The sequence below is a fragment of the Carassius carassius genome, chromosome 21 (assembly GCF_963082965.1).
Source record: "Carassius carassius chromosome 21, fCarCar2.1, whole genome shotgun sequence".
Lineage (NCBI taxonomy): Eukaryota > Metazoa > Chordata > Actinopteri > Cypriniformes > Cyprinidae > Carassius > Carassius carassius.
In genome coordinates this window covers 27,211,471-27,229,125 of record NC_081775.1, presented here as the reverse complement: position 1 = coordinate 27,229,125, position 17,655 = coordinate 27,211,471, and the positions used below count along the sequence as shown (strand labels likewise).

The window sequence follows — 17,655 nt, the reverse complement described above, 5'->3', positions numbered from 1 at the left end:
TGTGCTGCTTTTTTTCTGGAAAGCTATTTTAAATTGCAATAACAAATATTTCATAATATTATTGTTACATAATATTATTTACAATAAACACATCTTTGAGCATAATAAACATCTTTCTAAAACATCTTAGTTATTCCAAAAGTTTAGCCTGGAATGTAATATAATACCAATCATGTTTTGATGTTTAGTAATGTTTGATGTTAAGCTTTTTTGTTTACATAATTTTTAACATGCTTTCCATGATTCCAGTAGTTTTTAGTTTTGCTTATTTAGTAAAAAGTCTAAGGTGTTACTCTGATTATATTGCCTGTGCAACATGCAGTAACCACAAATCCATTTTATTTGTTCTCAGAGGAAGAACTGAAGTTCTTTGAAGGCGATTCTCCATGCAAGGGAAAAGTGCGCATCAAGCAATTTGATGGTAGGACTGTCTGGCTGTCTGCAAAACCAGAGGAAGAGAATAAGAAAAAAGCCAATGACACATGCAAAGCAATGCAGTGTGGAACTCTGCTCTCCTTTGAACCAGAGCAAAACACCAAAGATGCCAAAGTCACATGTTCAGGTACAGTACATGTGGCACCAGAATTGCCTTATTGTTTTTAACCTACTCTTATAAAACTATATTTAAAAAAAAAGTTAAATTATTTTAAATGATAAAAACTAAATAGCATGATGTTTGAAAATGTAATGCCAACTTAATTTAATTGTGTTCACTCTACCTAATATATTTATAATTGAAATTTGCATAATTTGTATTAAAACCACATAAATCAATTTTGTTGACATAACTAACTGGGTAGTGGATCTTTAGTTCCCAGAATGCTTAGCAAGGGACTGCATTAGAAGAGTAAATGTTTAATATTCAGTAATGTTGGACATTTAGAGGAGTTTCTATAATGATTTTGAATTTTGTTGTTACCATTGTGTGATTAGGGCTGTGGACACTCAGTGAGTTATTGCAATTGCAAAGTCAGAACTTTTCTAATTTGTTCATTATATACATTGTTTATAATGATGAATGCAATAGATTGTTTAAACAAGAATATTAAATAAACCTCATTACATTTATGTTGAAAAAAATTGGTCCAATGTAAAAAACCACTTAAATTGTGTTTAGTGTTTTAAAATCGAAATAAATTTATTTTAAATGAATTAAATTAAATGATGTGTATAAATGTTCTTCAATGTCATTGAGGGTTTTGAATTCTTTTTTTTCTTTTTTCTTTTTTTTTGAGTAGTATATAACTGCAATTTCCTGAAAACGTATTATCTTCTGCTAAGATGCATGTAGTTTTATTTTTCTAGAGAAGGCGAAAAGTTACATAGTGTAGCTTTAACAGTTCTGTGTGTAAAATGCTTGTATTCTTACTGATGTCACATGTAGGGTCAAAGACAGAGGAGCCTCGAGTGGCACTTCAAAACTCATTTGGAGAAAAATGCTGGGGAATGGTGAAGGTCTGTGGAGATGGCAAGTGTGGAGGGGTTTGCAGCAACACTTGGAGAACCGATGAAGACTCCAAAATGATCTGTGGGAACCTGGGCTGTGGAAATCCAATTCAAGCCCAGTTACCACTTCAGATAAATAATCTACCTGCCACTTACAGTAGTGTGTACTGCTCAGAAAATGTACAAAATATGACCCTGTGCAATTTTATTCCCAACAAAAACCCCACCTGCAAATCCCTAGCCCACGTGATATGCAGAGGTAATGTAAACAGTCGCTTCATTCAAGACCAAAACATTCACGTTAAAGAGTAACTAAACCCTAAACCAACTTTTTTTAGTTAATGATCTGTAAGAATGGGGCTTTATTAGTGCTGTTCATTGATTCGAGTAACTTTTTTGACATTGGAATATAAAGTGTTTTAATTCTACAATATATGGTGTAAAAACGTCTGAGTGCTGCCCTCTTCAGGTTGAATGGTGGCTACTGCAGTTGATTTTTCCTATTGGATGTTGCGGTGGCAATTGACGTAAGCGGTGGCAGGTGACGTAGGCAGTTTCCAGCTCACCACGCCCCTTGGAACGAGCTACCACGCCCTTGGCAGTATAAAACCATCTTGTTCCGTCAAAATCACTGTAGTGAGTCAGTGAGTTGGAATTGCGAGTATTGAAAACGACCAGGATAGACTATTATAGCATTTATTTAGCTTAGCAATTATATAATTATTTAGATTATTTTGTGTAGCCTATGGAGTTAATTAGCATAGTTGTTAGTGTAATGTTAGTATTGTTAGAAGCATAGTTAGTTAGTAGCATAGTATTGAATCAGTTAGGATAGGATAGCTTCAAGTTAGCGTAGATTTATCTGTATTTAGTACAGTGGCCAGGATGGTACGTAGGTGTAGTGTTGCTGGTTGCGACAGCACTGCTGGACTGCATAGTTTTCCAGCAGACTTTAAAATTAGGTGCCAGTGGTTGCATGCACTTGGCCTGGAAGACCGCGAGTTCCTGCTTAGAAGCTGGAGTGTGCAAACTGCATTTTACGCTGGATTGCTTCTCCAATGCAATGGAGGTGGAAATGGGCTTCTTCACACAGCTCGCGCTGAAAAGCGATGCGGTGCGGGAGTTAAGACCGCAGTTCGAGCCAGCGGCTCGAATTGATATGGCTCAGGCCATAGACACCTCGACATCTTCCACTTCAGGTGAAGGAGAAAAGTCCTCTACTTCAAATGAACGCTCTGTTGCAAAGCTACTTGCGTCACTACAGTCACTCTCCATTTTAGTGACTCTGACAGCAGCTGTCAATCAATCTGTCACTGCGGTTCTCAGGTTCATGCCCCACCCGCTCAGCCCCGCCCTCGGTTCATCCCCTCTATCTCCGCTGTGCTCTGCCCACTTTTCAGCATTTTTCAAATATTGCCAGTGGGTGGAGTCAGGCTCTGACCAGGGGTTTAGTTACCCTTTAACTCCTGCTTTATTTATCAGATTATTTATTTGGGCTGGTCACAGTCAAAATTGTTCAGGCTTACAATGTGTTCTGTTCCATGTTTTACAAATACTTTTATTTTTCAAGGTCCCCTGAAGTTCGCAGCATTTCAACTGAAATGGGAAAGATATAGGGCAGGACATATAGAGCATACCCACCCCCTTTTTAAAATAGTCTTTTGACAGCCACAGTCTAATAGATTACCCCCTAGATTCAATATGAAATTCTAAGTAAAACAAAATAGTGTTCATAATTATGCTGAGGCTGTATAGTTGTAAAGGTTTTTTATATATGCAGACTTGCGCATATGATCTGCTACGTGCGATCATGTCTCTGGACCGGAGCCAAAGTCCAGATCAGACTGTGTGTGCTACCGCGGTTTGCGTGAAATATCGTGAAACCAGACCTCATTTGCCCCAATCGAAAGCATATTTACACTGTCTGAATAGTTCCCTATTACCTACATTGTGCACTAGGAGCCATTCACTGTACTGGAAATACTACACTGTGAACAAGTGACCGACCGATCTGTAGTGCAGGGGGCGGGCGCTTTGGATTCTAGAGAGCATTTGATTGATCAGAAGATTTGATGAGAAGATGAAGTACAATCAAAGACTATAGAGTACCCAAGACGTGTCACACGAACAGTATAGTTTTGAATGGTGAAAATGCTAAATATGGCCGCTCAATTGCAGGAAGCCCCGTCTTCTGAATGAAAGAGCCAATTGCTTATCAGTATTGTCAGCGTGTCACTGCAGCTGCCGTTAGAAGCGTCCAGTTGCTATAGAAACAAGCAGCGCTCTGAGACGTGCATTTAGGTTTGCGCAAGCTTTTTTATAACGCTATTTGAGCAAGAGTAATAACATTTAGTTGATGTCAGATTTCTTTGGTGATTTCAAATATGAAATTTAACCTCAAACTTCGTGAACAGTTTTGGAGAATTTGATGTTTACCCATTCTAAGAGATAGGAGTTGCACTTGGATGCCCGAGAGGTGTTTCAAAGTTGGCGGCCGAGTGACAGGACTTTGGTACAATGTGACGTAAAATAAAATACAAAATAAATAAATAAATTGAAAAACAAGCTTTGAATGCTTATATCTTCTTAATGCGAATGAGAGAGGGGACCCCCCCCCCTCCCCCAACCACTAAATTAGGATTGTGCCATTCTTTTCTGTGAAACAAAAGTTTAATGTGTTTTGCAAAGTATGTTCACAAAGCATGTTTTAGTGACAATTATATCAGCAAAATAATATAAATATAATATAAACATAAACAAAGTATGAAAAATGTCCAGAGTTTTCATGTCATTATAGATTTTTAACAAAAATGTTATTACCACATCTATGAGGCAAAAGGCCCCTCAAGTCTGACAAAGAAATTTGCTTTAAACATTTACAGCAAAATCAGAGTACAGACAGTTTTTTCTTAAAATTAAAAAGAATATGATCAATAATTTTGAATTACAAAATTAAAGAAAAAACTATTTGAAACATTTTGTTAGCTGATGTTAACTGGCTAGCTAACTAGCTACCTGAGGCTAACTTGAGGTATTTTTTAAATATAAAATGCAAATATTTTAATTCAGCCAACTAGTTAAAATACATCTGATGGAAAAACAAAGGATTATGTTCAAAAACAGAATAAATACAGTAATTGCTCATTGCCAACTGGGGGCCTTTTACCCCATAGGCTATGTTTAAAAAGAATTTAATTCTGAAAATATAATTATATTTTTAAGAAATAACACGTCTCTATCTACAGGGCCTACTGTTCTCACATGTAATTAATAATTGCGATGTTCTACAAAACAACAAGCTTTAAAACACTTTTTTTCTTATTGCTGAAAATTAGATAATTTAATGTGAAATCGGTTTTCTCTCCGGTACATCACCAGTGTAAGCTTCATGGTGAAAACTTCTACATCACTCTCGTCAACGCTGTCCATAGTTACAATAAAAATTGATCTTGACTTTATCTTGTGGATATTTTGGGAAAAACAGTAAGGGGTAATAAAAATATTCATGCAAAATGAATATTTTGCCCCCCCCCCCCGCTCTACCCTAACATGTGTGAAAATGCCAATGTTTAAAAAAAACACGTAAACCAAAATTTGCAATCTATATGTCACTTTTCAACAGTTTCTCTCCGACGCTGAAACTAAAACACTGAAACTAAAACACTGAAACTTTTTTGACTGTACAGAGAACATTAATATTTCATGTCACCTGTTGTTTAGTTTAAGACTGGTTGTCAAAAGATGCTCTTTACCCTTTGTACAGAATTATAAGTGTGATATATTGTCAAACCCATGACTAAAATGGGCCTTAAAGGAATAGTTCCCACAAAAATTATAATTTGCTGAAAAAATGTACTCACCCTCAGACCACCAAAGATGTAAATGAGTTTGTTACTTCATGGAAACAATTTTGTAAAAATGTACAATTTTTATATCACTTGCTCACCAGTGGATCATCTGTAGTGAATGGGTGCCATCAGAATGAGAATTCAATCAGCTGATAAAAACATCACAATAATCAAGCACCCAATCACTGCAGATACAAAATTTCTCCAGATCTGTTCCCATGAAGAAACTATTCCTTTATTACACTACCCAGGTGAAAAAAAAGAGTGTACTTGAATGCTATACTTGTATATTTGAAAATACCAGCAAGTGCATTTATAGTACATTCATATTTTTGTGCTAAATAAAATTGTAAAAGTTATACACTTTAAATACACTAATTTAAAGTCTATTTTTACTTTTTACAGTTAAAAGTATGCCAAATACTACTGATATTTGAAAAAAATAGTGCATTGAAATAAAGTATACTACCACAAAAAATATTCAGAGGACTTTCATTTCTGTATTTCTAAACAGTTTGCTTTGAATGATTTAAAAACAAGTTAACTTTTATATAGTTGTTGTTTAAATTAAATTTATTTTAATTAACATATATTAGTAAAGTAATAGTTATAAGTACATTTTCCCAACTGTACTACTGAAGTACACTTAAAGTAAATACACGTTTTCTTTTTTGTACAAGTGGTAGGTAAATACATATTTTTAGAGGGATAAAGTATTTTAAAAGCACCATGGTTCATATGCATGGTGTCCCAAAATAGCACAGTTGAGAACCCTTAGATGTTCTTAATTTTTATTTTCTGCTTAGATTATTTTAAGAAGTACTAAATAATAATTTTTTTACATTAAGTACAAAATTAGTGTTCGGAAATAGAAAATTGCAAGTACATTATGGAATTGTACTAAATAAAGTGATCAAAATGAAGTGAATTTTACTATACTTTTTGTGTAATGTATAACACTGGAATAAATGATCAACTAACCATTTAGTTTCCATCCATTTTCTGGTTCAATATTAAGACAAATGTTAGTATGTAAAAATACATTTAGTTCATCCAAATTTTGGATGGCCTGAGGGTGAGTAATTTTCAGTTTTGGGTGAACTATTACTTAAACAAAGTTTAAAATTCCTTTTAATGAACATTTATTTGACACTCTTCACAGACAGCATCAAAGCTAGACAGGAGGATCCAAGAGACAAATGCGCTGGAAAAGCGTCACTGTTTTACGCTGGGAAATGGACACCCATCTGTAAAGACAGTCTTGATACAAATCTTAAAAAATTGATCTGCAAGGAACTATTTTGTGGCGAGAGCATAAATGACCAACATGATTGGATTTTGAATGAAGAATCTAAATCTACAGGACTATCAAGAATTAAATGTTTGGATAATGCCAACTCTGTTTCCAAATGTGACCTCAAAGAGGTTTCAGAGAAAGAATGTATTGTTGGCTATCTGAAATGCACAGGTACTCACCTTTTTTAATTTTGTGCAGACTTGATCACATTTTTCTCGTGATGGAAATTTTTGTGATCCCAACTAAGTTTTCTCTTTCTTGCAGTCTGGTTTGTATCCTTTTGAGAACAAAAGGTACCAACACTTTAGCCAAAGTTAGTTAACATATTGCCATAACAGATGCATATGAACAAGGTGACTAGATGTCTATCTGAATGTGATAATAATCATAACAACCCATGAATTGAGTAACAACTAGGGTGACCACCTGCTAATAAGCCCAAGGGGGGACAAGGGGTATGTTTCTGAGGGACAATGTGGGACACTGCTTTGCGCGGCGGTGGGTAGACTCCCCCATGGGTAGACTCCCTGATAGTGGTTTGCGCATTTCTAGCACATACCACCTTACATGGTATATTAATAATGCCCTATTCCTCTAAACATGTGTAATTGCTGATGTATGCTCATGACAGAATTGACAGATGCACTTCCACTTACGATTTACTTTAGCTATTTTATTTATTTTTCATTACAATTTAGTCACTTTAAATAAATTATAATATAAAATTATAGGATTAAAATGAATTGTAGTTGCTCAACACCACAGGAACAGTTAAAAAAAGTCTAAAACTCAAGTCCAGAGGTTCACGGAACGAGAAGGGGGAGAAAGGATGGTGAACTTGCCTGTTAGTAAAGGCAGGCGAACAGGAACCCCTTCTCTTTTTTAATTGATGATGGCGGTGCCTCACTTTCTCCATTTTTCGAATTGGAAAGCATGCATCTAAAAGTTCCTTCCCAGTGTGTCTGGTATGCACATGCGTGCGCTGTCATAACAACAACGAAAAAGTTGACAACAACCTAGTCAGCAGTTCAACTGAGGGGTGGGTGTGGCAACAGTAGCGTGCTAAACTGTCAAGTAATGTTCGTTTGGCTGCCTGGGTCTCGAGGATATAGAGCGACCAACTTTTTTTGAGCAAGCATTGATTATGCGTGACACAGTCTCAATTTGTGGGACGCATGAATTGGGCTTCAAACGCTGTGCGCGCACGCACTACGCGGGACGGGTGGTCACCCTAGTAACAATCTGAAGTAATCATATATCAAATGTGCATTGCCTATGAGTTTTCCTGATTTGCACATGAAGAACCAATTATTAGAGATAAATGATATAATAATATCATCTTTGACAAGAAGGTTTGGTTCTCCGTTGCAGTCAGAATAAGTCACCTGTAGATAATTTAACTTTTTTAGGGTTTGTCAGATGCGTAGGGGAATTTTTACCACACTCTCTGAGTGTAGTTTCTGCAAGTCCTCTGACCTTTGACCTCTGCTCCTGCACATGTGATACAAGGTTTTTGATATTTCTGCCCTTTATGTAACAGAATGGAAACGATTGCTCCTCTATAACAAGGAAGGCGAATGCAGTGGTCCAGTATATGCTCTGCGTGATAGGAAAACACCCACTCCAGTCAGCACAAATGGATGGGGCAACGAGGAAGGACAAAAGCTGTGCGAGTATCTACAGTGTGGAAAACACATATCACACATCCCTAAAGACACAAACACAAATGAGTGGTGGAACAAGATCTATAATTGCTCAGGGAAGGAGAATATTTGGGAATGCGAGAGCAATGATCAGCCCGCCCAGAATCAACAGCAGTTAAACATCCAGTGTGACCGTAGGAATGATCTCTTTCTTCCTATTGTTAGCATCCCTAACACTGTCAACTCTAATTAAAGTAGATTAACAGATTTAAAAAAAAGGCATTGCCAATTTAATTCTGAATCATTAATACAATTACAGTTTTATTCATCCTTTGAATTCATTTTTTTAATTATTATTATGTAAGGCAGTTGCCCAGACAATATTTCTAATTTTCATTGTTTAACTTTATTAAAACTTTATTTAAACTACAAAAAAATAGCAAAAATGCACTTCAATGAAACTAAAGTTGAGTTTTATAGACCATAGTGGAGAAAAACTTATTTATTTATTTGTTGCAAATTAATTATACATTTTTATGGAGACATTTCAAGAAACTTTACTAATTTTTGAAACAAATATACTAAAACAATAATTAACCCTTTCATGCATGAATTATGATAACCTCAGTCAGGATTTTTTCTCTTTGTGTTTTTATTGCTCTTATATAGGGCATGAAAAACAAGAATTTATTTTTATTTTATTTTATTTTTTACAAATTTTTCAAAGAGATCTTCATATGTTCACTTGAGTGGACAGTATGCGGTTATGGTTTAAACTGAAGATATACTATATTAAATATAAGACAACAATCAAACAGATAAAGTATGTGAATTTAACAAACCAATCAATACAATTATACATATAAAATCATGTGAAAATGATAAAATATATACAAAAAATAAATATGCGAAATATTGCAAAGGCTTCATACAACCTCATATAAGTTGCACTTCGCGTATCTTTGATATTAGAACATGAGGACGTGATTCCATCAGAATTTTCTACAGCCTGTCAAGGTACAAATGTGGAAACCACTCAGATGCTCCCTCCAGTGCACCAGAGTATGGAGATTTACCCTTATTAGCTGATAATTATGATTATGTTCAAGATGGACATGCCCTCCTCCGAGAAAACCTAGCGATACGTTTTTCCAGTCTCATCTGAAATGATCTGTGTTGGGGGTAATGCATTACAAGTAACATGCATAACACATTCAGATGACTTTTTTGATGTTATGAGTAAAGAAACGCATTACAATAACATACATTACATAATCAGATTACTTTTTGATGTTATAAGTAATGAAACGCATTACAATAACACACATTACATAATCAGATTACTTTTTGATGTTATAAGTAAGGAAACACATTACAAGTAACATGCATTACGTAATCAGATTACTTTTTGATGTTATGAGTAAAAAAGTTTTAAGTTTCAAAAACAATATTCACATTATAATTATGAATTGTAGCTGAAATATAGCAATTGATGCATGACGTCCACTACAGTGGACGTGATTAATCAAGAGTTTTCTCTAAATCTAAATTCAAAACTTGGAAAATTTTACTCTGATATGACTCATTAGATATTGATTGATGCTGCAATATGTTTTTTACCTACAAGAGTCTCCTAAAATAGAAGGAATGGGTGGATATTCTGGAGAAACTTGGCATGTCTGACTGACCCTTGGCCATCTTGGTTTGGAGTGGGAAAAATCGAAACACAACAGCTTGCCACTTGGTTGCAATTTATAGTATGATGCACCAGGGTCCAATGAAGAAGCTGATGTGCAACTTTGCCATAAAAACCTGTGCAAATTCAAGAAAATGCTTTTTTAATAGCTGTCGACTGTAGTGACCACTATGCGTGAAAGGGTTAAATAAAAATCGTATAAATAAATATTTTTATTTAATAAATTAACTCTAAATTAACTAATTTTTTTTACAGAAACATTAATAGAAAAACACGTCTTTTCCCAGAATGTTACCAATTTATTTTAATATCCTTGGTTGCAGTTCAGTCATTCTCTTATAATATCCTGAAGTGAAACAAACAGGAGTCAGTTCTTAAATGATGAATTTTTCTCAACCCTGCACAAAGAGTAATACTTGACTCACATTACAGAAATATCTGATTGTCTGATTTCACTCCTCTCCAGATAAACCTCCAAAAATTAGGCTCTCAAACAACTGCACAGGCGAGGTGCTCATAGATAAAGAGCATGTTTGTGCTTCCCGGTGGGATGCTGGGATGTCCAACAAGTTATGTGACAGCCTCAATTGTGGTAAGGCACTCTACAGCTGGACCACAGAGTCCACAGAAAAAAATACCTGGCATTTCAGCTGCACAGGCATAGAGACATCGGTGTGGCAGTGTGGCTCTAGAAAAGACAGCTGTAAGAACATCCTCTCTGTGGCCTGCAAAGGTGAGTCATACATGTATTTCTGGACTGTAATTAAGACTGTTACTGTAGTTAAATAATGAATAGATGTTGAAATGTAGTTCAGTTTTCCTTTTAAATGTCCCATAAGATTTGTGGATTTGTGTGTATAGAAATATTAAAAAGATTAGTCATATATCACATTAGTCATATTAGAATATACTAAGCTGTGCTTTACTTTCAGTGACCGAAGTTATATTTGTATTGCAGATAGTGTTGAATTCAGCTCTACTGAGAAGTGTGGTGGGAAGCTTGTGATCAAGTATCAAGGGCGATGGGAATATGTCTGTGGAAAACTGACCACGAATGATAACAAGAAGTTTTGTGATGTGCTTAAGTGCAATGATAGACGAGAACTGCTGGAAGAACAGATAATAGAAAAAGAAATAAAGGTGAAAATTGATTGCCCAGAAAACCATTACAACATTTTTCAGTGCATGCACCATCTCAAAAATGATAAATGCAGTCATGGACCTGCTGAAATCAAATGTGAAGGTAAAAAAAAAAAACACACACAGATGCCATACACTTTAATATAGGAAAATAATTTTTATTGTTCTGGGATTTGTTTTGCTGCTGCTTGCCTTCTTGCATGAAGTTAAGTAGCTGTGAGTTTACTTTAATAAATATCCATGAACATTCTAACCTGTGAAACTGTTTCATTAAAACTGCAGGCTATACTCCACAAACTGCAGATAATACTCCAAAACCTGAAGGATATACTCCAAAAACTGCAGATAATTCTCCAAATGGAGGTAATTCTTCAGTGGGTCTGATATTGGGTCTGTTAGGAGCTGTGCTGGGGTTGCTGATTTTGTTTTTAATGTGGAGAAATCGGAAACGACTACTTTTAGCCTGTGAGTATCACTTGCACCAGAAATACATTGTTCTGATTCGCAGATAAACATTATTTTTTTCATAATGAAGTTACAGCGATATTTGAAGGGCCTTCATGTTTTTAACCTGTTGGTGGCAGTGTTTCCCACTCCTTTGGCAGTGTTTCCCACTCCTTATTGTTACATCAAACAATAACCGGTAAAATTAATAGAAGCATAATTTTCTAGCCGTTTCTGTTTTTGCAGTAAGAAATTACAGAAATAAAAAGGGCAAAGACATCAACCCAGATGTGAATGAAATGGATAAGATGGATACAGAGGACAAAGGTATACTGTATAATTTAATTATTATTACTTTGAACATGGTGAATATCAAGACATAAGCAAATGCTTTCCTTAATTGCAAAATGTTATTGTTATTATTGTTATTTATTTATTTTACTTTTGTATCTAATAAGTTGAAAGATAAAATCATTCACACACACAGATAGATAGATAGATATTCACTCTTTTATTCATATTTTGATTATAAAATATTTTCATGAGCAAAGAGATTTTATCTATCTATCTATCTATCTATCTATATATATATATATATATATATATATACACATACATAATTTTTTCAGGTTTTTCTGAAGAAAAGGCATCGTTTTTAGATAATGATGACTACGAGGATGTGGATTCTCTCATGGACAAATCAGGTGAGATATTCATGTTCATTTTAGTCTGTTGCCTGACTGCCTGCACATTTGTCGATCCAAATATGGGGTGGTGTTAGCGCAGTGGATAAGACGCATGCCTGTGGTGTGGGAGACCCGGGTTCGAATCCACTGTGAACCGCCAGTGTGTCCCTGAGCAAGACACTTAACCCCTAGTTGCTCCAGAGGTGTGCGACCTCTGACATATATAGCAATTGTAAGTCGCTTTGGATAAAAGCGTCAGCTAAAATGAATAAATGTAAAATGTAAATGTAAATAAATAATCTATACTAATACTCTACAAAGTAAATTATAAAATAATTATGTTAATCTCAACAAATTATAATCAACAAAACAGCTGATTCTTTTTATGTTTGACAAACTAAAATGTCATGTAAAATACGTTTAAGTGATGTTTCCATCCAAAGATTCAAATTTAACTTCTGCGCAAAACTGGAATATCGCATAAAATTGATAGAAACAAATAAAAGGGCACATTCAGATTCTACAGGGGGAAATGAATAATGTATGAATAAATTAATATAGATGTATATCTATTCATGTAAGAATAAATCATGTTTCTCCAACAGGAGAGGAGGATGAAGATGACAGAAAGAGGGATTCTTCTGGGACAGAATATGATGACATTGAGGGACAAGCCAATGGAATCTCTCCTTCTCACACCCACCATGATGAAGACCTCGACATACCTCTCCTTCCCAAGAGACCCGAGAACATTCTTGGTACATCACTCAAATTTACACTTCACTGTATGTGTGTGTGTGTGTTTTTGTGACATATCAGGACACAACTTTGTATAATGACATGGGTATGACACAGGTATTACAAGGAGAGGGTGACTTATGAGTAACCCATGTTCCCCCTTTTACAAAACGCTTATAAACCATACAGAATTATTTTTTTTTTTTTTTTTGAGAAAGTAAAAATGCACAAAGTTTCCTGTGAGGGTTAGGGTTAGGTTTAGGGTTGGTGTAGGGCGATAGAATATACAGTTCGTACAGTATAAAAACCATTTCACCTATGGAATGTCCCCACTTTTCACAAAAACAAACGTGTGTGTGTGTGTGTGTGTGTGTGTGTGTGCCTTTATGGAAATGGTGCTGAACTTTTCTTTTGTGTTCTCATCAGATCAGGACACCTATGAAGTGGAGACAGAGAAACAGGAGGACTATGATGATGTCATACCTGTCGAGGCTACAGCCAATGAAATTGCAGGGATTAGAGGCACACGAGCACATGTAGATGTAGACGTGGATGAAGGTGCAGATTCAGATTTAGATGCTGGTCTATTTGCAAATGCTGATGCGGATATGTTGACTACAGAGGTAGAAGTTCACGCTCAAGCAGAGTAATAAAGCAGCCATGAGACCAAATTTTTATTTTAAGATAATATTAATAAAATCTAAGATTGTATGTTCTTATGACAGTAAAATATTAAGAAGAAAATATGGATAAACAAATGCTGTTTAATAATGATGCTAGCTCTCAAGATGAATAAAAGAAGGGACACATACACAAACCTGATTTGGAATAACAAAATCTTTAATTATCGTCACAACAGTGTATGAACTGAGGAAAAGAGCTCATTTTTGTACTGACAAACCAGTCAAACTTTTTGTAATTCTTAAGGTTTTGATGTGTAGTTTTGATCTGTTTGTTCCTGCTTTGCTTGATTTGTTTTTTAGTCTGTTAGAGCTCATGAGTAGGCCCACATGAACTCAGCAAAAAAACCTTGAAATTCAGTTATCACTATCTTGTTCATTTGATTTGATAATATTTTTTAAACATTTACAAGATCAATGCTTTTAAAATTTTATCACAAACAGGAGGCCAGAGTTTACTAAAATTTGCAGAATATTTCCAAGAAGAGTTTGGTCACTACAGATAAAAAAAAAAAAAGAATTAGCATTATTTCACTTCACCAATGGATCCTCTGCTGTGAATGAATGCCATCAGAATCCACAAGTAATCCATCGACTCCATCAGTTAATGTCTTCTGAAGTGACAAGATTTGTGTTTACAAGAAACAAATCCATCAAGACATTTTTAACTTCGAACATTGCTTTAGACAAGAATCCAAGTGCATAATCCACTAACATATTTTAATGTTTTGGACTTTTTTTTTGTAAACTTGTGCTTGATCTGCGCATGTTTCTCTTCTGATTCAAACAAGTTGAAAAAAAAAAAGAATTATGATTAGAGTACTTGTATTTAAGCTGGAAGCAGCAGTTTGAAGTTAAAAACATCTTGATGGATATGTTTTCAGACTGGATTAATTGTGGGTCATTGTGATTTTTTTATCAGCTGTATAGACTCTCATTCTGACGGCACCCATTTACTGCAGAGGAATTATTTGTGAGTGATGTAATGCTAAATTTCTCCAGATCTGTTCCCATGAAGAAAAAACCTCATCTACATCTTGGATGGCCTGAGAGTGAGTACATTTTCAGCAAATTTTAATAAATTTTTTCACTTTAATACACAATGTATATATGGACAGATAAATGTTCAACTGTCCATTTAGTTTCCATTCTTCTGTATCAATAATAAGGCAAATGTAAGCATGTAAAAATATATTTAGTTATGCAAAAAAATCAATTCATCTGTAACCACTAGTTTATTTAATGCTTCATAATAGTACTATAAAGATGATGCTCCCAATGTCACCAAAATTGAAAACTGTGTATTTGCCAAAATGCCACCTACAGTATACTGGGTTTTTTTTGTTAAGAGATGTTACTTATTTTAAAAAGAGTTATAGTTTAACACACTTTTACAATAAGATGCATATTTTCCATTTTTGTATATACAGTATTTTGAAAGATAAACTTAATATATGGATTGTTCAGAAATTGTGCAGAGATTTTGTTTGATCTGCCTTTTTTTTTTGGCTTGTTTTGAATGATTTCATATTAAAGTAATTGATGGCTTTGACTCTTTTGTACATGATTATGTAATTTAAATGTGTCAGTTTCATGTATCTCAGTAAATCTCAGAAGTGCTGGAGGTGAAACCGTGTCAGTGGAGTCATGCTCTGGTGCTGTGTGTTAAACTGTATTGTTCTATAACACCTATAGTTTGATTCACAGCACAAGAGTTAGCTCTCCTTGCTTCATCAGGAATTCTCCTATTGCAAACATGTCTGATTACATTTTGCATTTACTCAAACATGGCCAGCTTTAAACACAGTAACAGCTGCCGTGTACTATAACTAGTAGTACTAGTGTTACTGTATTTTGGTGACGTCTTTCTGTGGCCGGGGAAGTTCACATGTCATCGTTTGTAAGTGGTTTGTATAAACAGTTTTTTTGTTTGTTTTTAAGAGAACTAACCTTGTGTCTTTAGGGGCCAGAATCTTTGAATAGAACATTCCAAAATTCAAATGAGGATTATCCAGGATTTATTTAACATTCACTACAGTTCCATTAAGAGCTTTTTTTATCACAGTCTGTTTAAAAAGATTAAACATGGCTGATTGTGCTGATTTTAACTAATGAATGTGATGCTAACTGTTCCCTCACTTAAATCATGGGTGGACATTTTTGTCTTTTGTTCATATTGTCATCACATGACCTTGTATAACTTATTCTAGCAGTTGGTTTGCTAAAGTTATTCAGATGATGACTCAAACATAACCAATCAGATAATTAAAACACACTGTATACACAGTATATATATATATATATATATATATATATATATATATATATATATATATATATATACATACATATATATGTGTCATCTCAACTTACTCCTGTAATCTGTCCTTGTCATTTGACTGTGTCTTCTTGCGTGTCAAAGCTGCATTTGTTTTTTCATTCTGTCGTTAATATGCGTCGTTTCCCTCAGTCGTTACTATGTGGACATCCTCAGACCTCAGTCATTAAATGAAAAGGCGTCATGTCTCAGACTAAAAGGCTTCAAGGGGCGGTCACACTAGACTTTAAAGGTGAGAAATTATTTCGGACGCCGCTGCGAATATGGGCGGGAGCAAGATAAAACGATCTCTCCTCAATTATCACAACATGGATTAATATGTGCTTGTACTGAAAAGCTTCAGGTCTCAGGAAAAACGATGTCAGGTATCAGGTCTCATACAATTAGGCATCAGACGAAACGGACTCAGGTGTAGTATCGCGTTGCCCCGCCCCATGTGACGTCACACACACGCCGTTCAGAGGAAGTGGTATATAATGGTTGATTGATGGCAAAAGGAGGTAATCAGTGTCTGATATATTATATTTTAACAGTTTTATTCAAATGTTACACTAATTAAGTTATATAGGGAAGAGAACATGCATCTCGAGAGTCATGTATGCACGTTTAAAAAGTTAGTTAGCCTAATTCACTTGCATCTTAAAAAGGTCTATGACTCAAGTTTCATATCGACCTCGACTTAGTTTTTCTTTTACATAACTCCTAGCATAAATTAATAAATGACTGTCATTGTAAGATAAAAAAAATGAAGCACAAGTCTTTCTGGTTTAGTTTTGTCGTGGCCACGAGATATTAATTCGTGGGAACATGATAATGTCGTGGCCACGAGTTTAATGAATAAACAATTCATACCATAGCAACCTGAGATTATCAGAGATTGATAAAATATTTTTATCCATCCCACAGTCCCTTGATCATGTCTTTTTATGTACTATATGTGCATATTAGGCTATTATTATTTTTATCATTATATATATAATATGTCCAAGTGGATGCTGCACACTGGTGGTGGTTGAGGATAGACCCCCCACATGATTGTAAAGCGCTTTGGGTGTACAACAATACACAGTAAAGCGCTATATAAATGCATCATTCATTTAATAATATAGGCTAACCGTATATAATAATTGATAATATTATATTAAATAGGGCTATATTTTTTATATTTATTTCCCCTTTCAATTCGTGTATTGCTTACCTAATTAACATTCTGTTATAAATGAGTGTTTTCATTTACAAATGAAACTAGTGAATTGTTCATTTATAATTCTAGTATTTATTATTATAGGGTTAGGGTATTTATATAGTTATTGTTAAATTCATCCTCTAAAGTGTACTTCCAGTAAAAAAAACATCCCAGGTAATCTGTGTTAAGAAAACGCATGTCTGCCCTGTTTTGCGTTGTCACTCACTCAGGTTAATTACCATCTGCTGCACCTCGTTGGGATTATGCCTGAGTCTGAGCCGATGAGTATTAATACAGCACTCAGAGAAGCCTATGGAGAGGAACACTTCTCCCTCAGCCTCAGACTGAGATTGTGTGTTTTGTGTATTGTGTATTTTGGTGAAGTCCTGTTTCTATCCTTGAGTTGAGAGTGGACTCATACTCATTTCGTTTGGTGCTAAGAAGTGATCAGGTTTGCTTTCTAGTGTTGACTTCTTTACCTGTGGGTAATTAAAAGGTATTGTAGGTAGTCTT

The 17,655-nt window shown here is 34.9% G+C and overlaps 1 protein-coding gene across 1 annotated transcript in view; it reads left to right on the top strand.

Annotated features, from left to right (window-relative positions):
- LOC132097303 (scavenger receptor cysteine-rich type 1 protein M130-like) overlaps positions 1-13,979 on the top strand; it is an 18,782-nt gene extending 4,803 nt beyond the window's left edge. The window contains exons 7-17 of the mRNA XM_059502932.1: positions 353-562; positions 1,385-1,705; positions 6,457-6,762; positions 8,132-8,428; positions 10,382-10,663; positions 10,889-11,173; positions 11,353-11,535; positions 11,761-11,841; positions 12,144-12,218; positions 12,806-12,958; positions 13,365-13,979. Coding sequence (XP_059358915.1) covers positions 353-562; positions 1,385-1,705; positions 6,457-6,762; positions 8,132-8,428; positions 10,382-10,663; positions 10,889-11,173; positions 11,353-11,535; positions 11,761-11,841; positions 12,144-12,218; positions 12,806-12,958; positions 13,365-13,588 — 2,417 coding nt within the window. The 3' untranslated portion in view covers positions 13,589-13,979. The remainder of the gene's footprint in view (positions 1-352; positions 563-1,384; positions 1,706-6,456; positions 6,763-8,131; positions 8,429-10,381; positions 10,664-10,888; positions 11,174-11,352; positions 11,536-11,760; positions 11,842-12,143; positions 12,219-12,805; positions 12,959-13,364) is intronic.
- Positions 13,980-17,655: the final 3,676 nt, after the last annotated feature.